Source organism: Sinocyclocheilus rhinocerous, unplaced genomic scaffold, assembly GCF_001515625.1.
Source record: "Sinocyclocheilus rhinocerous isolate Xijiao unplaced genomic scaffold, SAMN03320098_v1.1 scaffold2725, whole genome shotgun sequence".
Taxonomy (NCBI): Eukaryota; Metazoa; Chordata; class Actinopteri; order Cypriniformes; family Cyprinidae; genus Sinocyclocheilus; species Sinocyclocheilus rhinocerous.
Window position 1 is genome coordinate 173,730 of NW_015635048.1, and position 6,189 is coordinate 179,918.

Genomic DNA, 6,189 nt, shown 5'->3' on the forward strand with positions numbered 1-6,189 from the left:
TTTTTAGATAAAGTTTCATAATTTACAAAGAAAATATAAAAATTTTTTTTTTTTTTTACTTCACTTTTGTTTACCTTTGTACTGTCGTCATTGTAAATATTCATGTGTTTGTATAGAAAAAGAATACGTTGTATTGCAAATCTGTTTCAACCATTTTCAGTTTTTACCAGAGCTACTTTTTGTCCTTTCCAGCTCCATCCAACTTTTGTTTTTAAGACTGTTGACGAATGAATGTAATGTTTGCTCATTTTACTGCTATCATTAACAGATGGGACACCTTTGAGCCTTAACTCCCTGCGCTATTGCTAAATGTAGCATGGTCTAGCTTTTCCCCACATCAGACTATTAAAGCCTTAATATGCAAAGTTTGGTCTATTTTAAACAGGTACAAGTTGTGCGTTGCGTCATTTGTAAAGCAAGAACATGCTACGTTATGTAATGGTTATTTTGGTTATTAAAATGATGATGATGATCCTAACTGAAGATTTTGAATTGGTGTAAAACTCATGACCATGCACTTGTCTTTTGAAGTATTTCTTTGCTTTATGAAGCTAAAGCACTTTTTAAGTCACTCTGGATAAAAGCATCTGCTAAATGCCTTAAATATACATGCTTTGAATTGCATTGCAAATGTACCACCTCTTCACTGTGTCAGTTGTCAACAGATGATATTGTTACATCAACTTCAAGCTCACTATTTTTCCCATGTTGCAAAGTAAAGGTTTCAACATAATTCACATAACATTTTCAAGACGCCGTGAGATATTTTGTGGGAGTACTGTGTGGAAACCTTTTCTGGCAGCTTTTGGTCTTGAGATATTTTTGTTTTTCTTGTTGCCACAATCTGTTGTATTGAGCTTTATCTTTGCAGTGCATTCCCGTTTAAACATGCAACATGAGTGTGTCCCAATGGCAGATTCGCAAGGGCCTGCTTTGATGAAGATGGATGATTTCAAATGTGCATTTTAAAGTTTATGTTTATGTGTATGATCACAAAACGGAGAGTAAAGAGCAGGAAACTGCATGAGAATACGGTTCACTCACACAATATCCTGTTGCTTTTCCATATAAGTGGTGATAGTTTGCCCCTTAATTGATATTTACCTTCATTAAGGCATTTTTTGTAACCATATAAAATACTTGTAATTCTTGTCACCGGTAAGTTTAATCAGTTGTGTAAGGTAATTGCAACTTTTTATCTCACAATTCTGACTTTTTCTCAGAATTGCAATAACAGAATTAGAGATATAAACTCGTGATTCTGAGGGAAAAAAGTCAGAATAAGGAAATAGAAATCAGATTTCTATCTTTTCTAGCAATTCTGAGTTTACATATTGCAATTCTGACTTTTTTTCCTCATGATTCGGTCTTTTTTTCCAGACAAAATAAACAAAGGTAATTGCGACTGTTATCTGACAAGTCTGATATTTCTCGCAATTGCAAATTTATATCTTAAGAAAAAAGTCAAAATTGTGAGATGTAAATTCAGGCTTGTGAGAAAAAGGAAGTCTGAAGTAAGGTTAAAAATTTGCAATGAGACTTTCATAATTTTCACTCCACATTCAATATATGTAAAAGCACTGCACGGACATTCTCCAAAATATCTTCTTTTGTGTTCTATGGAAGAAAGAAAATCTTATATGTTTGAAACAGCATAATGGTGATGAATAATTCATGGCAGACTTCATTTCAATTTTTTTTTTGGTGCTATAACAAACATTCTAAATACACTTTAAAAATATAAATTATAGACTATGGTTCCTTTAAGATGTGAAAGCAAGCAGATGATCCCGGTAACACGTGTCACTGCTGTATTGTCATCATCAACCGGTTTGGACTGGAACTGCCTTTTTCCTGGTAAATATACCATTGTAAACATTAAGCAGGAACACAATTACCCACAATGAATGTAATACTTTCCAGCTCCATACGATCATAATTAAACTTCAAAGTACACTAAAAAAAAAAACGGTGTAGAAAGTTTTCACTCAAAAATCGCTTGTAAAATTTCACAATTAAACAAAAAAATATATTAAATTAACCATGAGATAAAAAAATCTAGTATTTTCATGTAAAATGTACTTTTATTTCTTATTCCTCCATGTCAGTAGTAAAAGAAAATATGTTCTATGCCTCGGCTTACAGCTGATCATTTTAAGCAGCTGTTGATTTGAATTCTATTTCGAGTTTCCCCATTCTCTAGCAGGATGATGTATTCTTCCTTTTGCACAGGTCCCATCTGCAGTGCTTGTGTTGTGAACTTCGGGGCCAGACCTGTGACCATCTTCAGTGGGGTCATGGTCTCTGGAGGACTTATGCTTAGCGCTTTTGCACCCAATGTTCAGTTTCTCATATTTTCCTATGGGATTGTTGTTGGTGAGCATCTCACATTTCCTCTTAGAAAGATTAATTTTTCTAAATTGGGTCATTGCGCCACCTGTGTGTAAATGGTGGTTGATTGATTTGCGTTTTTCAGAAGCCAGAAGGTCGATATAATGACAAATTATACAGAAAATTGCTCAAATTATTAGAAATTGACTGATTCTGTTTTTTTTTTTTTAACTAATGCAATGACAATTATTTGTATGTTTATATAACCGTAACCGACATGCATAATTGATATTTATTTAATGTTTTACGCTATTTACATAGCATGTTTTTAATGACAACAAAAGCAGCAGTAACAATGATAATAACAAGGCAAAATAAATAGATTCATCCTGTTAAAGGCAGGGTATGTGATTTTTCAAAAACACTTTAGAAAACTGATTCGGGCCGAATCGCAAAACAAACATCAAGCTTGAACTACACATCAAGCATTTATGTAACATATTACAAAACTGAGTAAGGAAAAATAAAACTGATTATCAGTCGATCTCTAAAAACCTAGTTTCACAATTTTGCTCAAAATTCACTAAAACATTCAAAGTTCTGCAAATTTATCAGCATATTAAAATCTATAACATAACTATACATTTATTATTAACTTAATCTGTAGTTTAGCGGGGTATTTAGAATTTGAGGATAGTCTTGTGCTTAAGCTTCCTCCTAAATCTGTTTACCTTCATTATATTTGCTTATATGATTATAATAAATATTTTATGAGCAGGTGAACCTTTTTGCTGACTTCTCTTTAACTTCATACTTTTATTGTACAGGACTAGGCTGTGGACTTGTTTATGCTGCTACTGTAACCATCACATGCCAGTATTTTGACAAGAGACGCGGTCTTGCTCTTGGCATCATTACAACAGGTAAATATATGATTAGTCAAAAATAATAAACTACCAGTCAAATGTTTGGACATGCTAGGCTTAATTTATCATTTATTTATTTATGAATTTTATCGAATATGAGAAGAAAAAACAGGCAACATGTATGGAGCATATGTGAATTCCAATACTGTTTAAAAGCAAGTAAAAAAAAAAAAAAAATCATGAGTTTAAGTTTTCATGACTAATTTGAAATGCCGATCTAAAAGGCAGATCTAAAAGCATAATTATTTTATTTATTTAGTCATTTAGCAGACACTTTTATCCAAAGCGACCGAGCTGCTTTTAACTTCAATTAATTATAAATACAGTTATTTATTTATTTAAATGGATGCCATATTTAAGCTATATAGCCATATTAAATCTGCATGATTTAAGGAAAGAATAGCGATTTTTCTGATAAAAATTGTGATTTATAATGTGATTAAAAATATATTGTTCATAATACACTTGCTTGTAGGGCTGTACTATTTGGCCAACATTTTTTGAATATATATCAACATGGCTGTAAGATGATAATAATAATAATTATTATTATTATTTCTAATTATTATTAAATAATAATTATCATTATTAATATCAAATATAAAAATGACTAAATAAAAACAAAATAAAATAATGATTAAAATGATCTTTCACTGTAATATAATATATATATATATATATATATATATAAACATTTGTTTTATTTTACATTACAACTGTAAAATTTCAATACTAATAGTTATTAATATTAGTAAGTGTATATTTATATTATATTAATTTCCCATTCTCAAACTTTAAACCATCAAACCTTTATTTTGACTACAGGGTGCTTAAAACTCTTTTGTTGACAGGCGCTTTTTATTAGAAGTATGGGAAAATGGTTGGAAGTTGGAGCATATATTGTTCCCAAATACATGTTAAAGTGACCCAAACTCTGAGTAGATGCAGAGATGGAGTTTGTGTGGAACAACATTTACTGCAAACCGAGCCGCTCTGAGATGCTAAAAACACTGGAGGATAATGAGCTGCTCACGTGTAACGACACAGTGCTGCGCTTCACTCTGAAACATGCAGCCCATTAGTGCTGGGCGGTATACCGGTTCATACCGAATACCGGTGTTTATTTTTGTTATGATATGAATTTTTAAAATACCGTAATACCGGTGTATGTCGCTTAAACAAATGTACCGTGAAACCGGTATCATTTAGAAAAATACCGTGATATAAATGTTTGGTCATACCGCCCAGCACTACAGCCCATATATTTATTCAATAAAATTGCAGCCTTTGTGATTTAGTAATCACACTAAGCCATAGGACAATTTCGGTTTTATTTTGCTTAATCATGCAGCCCTACAACTACTAACATTGATATTCCATAAAACTAAAACAATTCAATCCCAATATTACTTAACCATCACATTTTTTTCAGGTACGAGTATTGGAGGTTTTCTCTACGCTACTGTGCAGAACGAGTTCATTGCACTCTTTGGACTCGACGGCTGTCTTTTGCTTATTGGCTGCTTTGCACTAAACATCATCGCCTGTGCTGGACTCATGAGACCGCTGCACCTGCCGGCCTACTACCTGAAACAGAGAGCAGTGCTGGCCGGGAAGGCCGATGAGAAGGTTCTGGAAAAGGCCCCTGTCGTGGAGGACCCAATCAAGAAAAATCAGTCCGTCAACGTACTAATCACAGGGGAGACGAAAGAGCCTCCACCGTATGAGAAGAGCCTCCTGAGCTACGCGGCGTTGGTGCGGCTCATGAAGAAGAAGCAGAAGGAGTACTCTGAATACTTGCACAAGACGGCGGAGCTGCTTCAAAACAGGGTCTACTTGGCCACGTGCGTGTCTTTGTTCGCGTATTGCTTGGGAGCGTACACTCCTCTTCTCTTCCTGGAGGATTTGGCCCAGACCGAGGGTCTGATCAGCGGCATCAGCACCATCCCGCTGGTCTCCATCATGTCCATTGCTGCTGGAGTGGGGAAGCTGCTGTTGGGCGTCATGATGGACATCCGCTGGATGAACAGCATCTTTCTGTACACCTTCACTCTGCTGGGAACAGGGGTGGCTCTTCTCATAATCCCCGTCACCAAGAACTACGCTGGGCTGCGGGTCATCTCAGCGCTGCTTGGGTTTTTTTCTGGAAACTGGTCTGTCATACCCTACGTGACCACTAAAGTTGTGGGAATGGATCGTCTGACTGAGGCATATGGCATCTTGATGTTCTTTGGTGGATTTAGTATAATGCTCGGACCACCAGTCGCAGGTAATTTTTTGACCTGTTGCTGATTTCAGATCTGTTCGGTTAGGGCTCAGAAGCTATGCAAGCCTTTAAAATTCACTTCAGTAGTCTGCAAATTCATTAGTACAGATTAGAGGTTGGCAACAAATATAATAAAAAAATCAGATTCCTTTCAATTAATCAATTCATTTGAATTGATGACATAAAACCCAGGATGTTGAATTGGAATTAATTTATTTTGAAGACTTTGACATAAATTAGACCTTTTTAGGACATAATGTGTTTTCCCCAGTGTTATTATAGTTAACTAAAAATAAATTCATAAATAGATGTTATTTGAAATAAAATAAATGTTAACTTTTCTCATTTTCGTATAGTTTAAGGTACTAAAATAAACTAAATCTAATAAATAACAATAATAAAAACTATGTAGACATATTTTTAAAAAATTATAAAAAAGCAGAACAAAATTTCTAAAACTTTAATTAAAATTAAAGTGAAAAGTGAAAATATAAAAATAAAATCTAATTCAAAATATTAAACAAAACTACAGCAGTATATAAATTATACTAAAATAACACTGACTCTTCCACTACACTCCATTAAATAAGTTAATTAATATATATATATATATATATATATATATAAGAAATACTGCTGCTGCACATATAACATATATGATAACCC

General features: G+C 33.7%; 1 protein-coding gene across 1 annotated transcript in view; it reads left to right on the forward strand.

Annotated features, from left to right (window-relative positions):
* Positions 1-1,754: 1,754 nt before the first annotated feature.
* Positions 1,755-6,189, forward strand: part of LOC107746460 (monocarboxylate transporter 9-like) — a 6,717-nt gene continuing 2,282 nt past the window's right edge. The window contains exons 1-4 of the mRNA XM_016560682.1: positions 1,755-1,857; positions 2,233-2,376; positions 3,159-3,254; positions 4,690-5,526. Coding sequence (XP_016416168.1) covers positions 1,755-1,857; positions 2,233-2,376; positions 3,159-3,254; positions 4,690-5,526 — 1,180 coding nt within the window. The remainder of the gene's footprint in view (positions 1,858-2,232; positions 2,377-3,158; positions 3,255-4,689; positions 5,527-6,189) is intronic.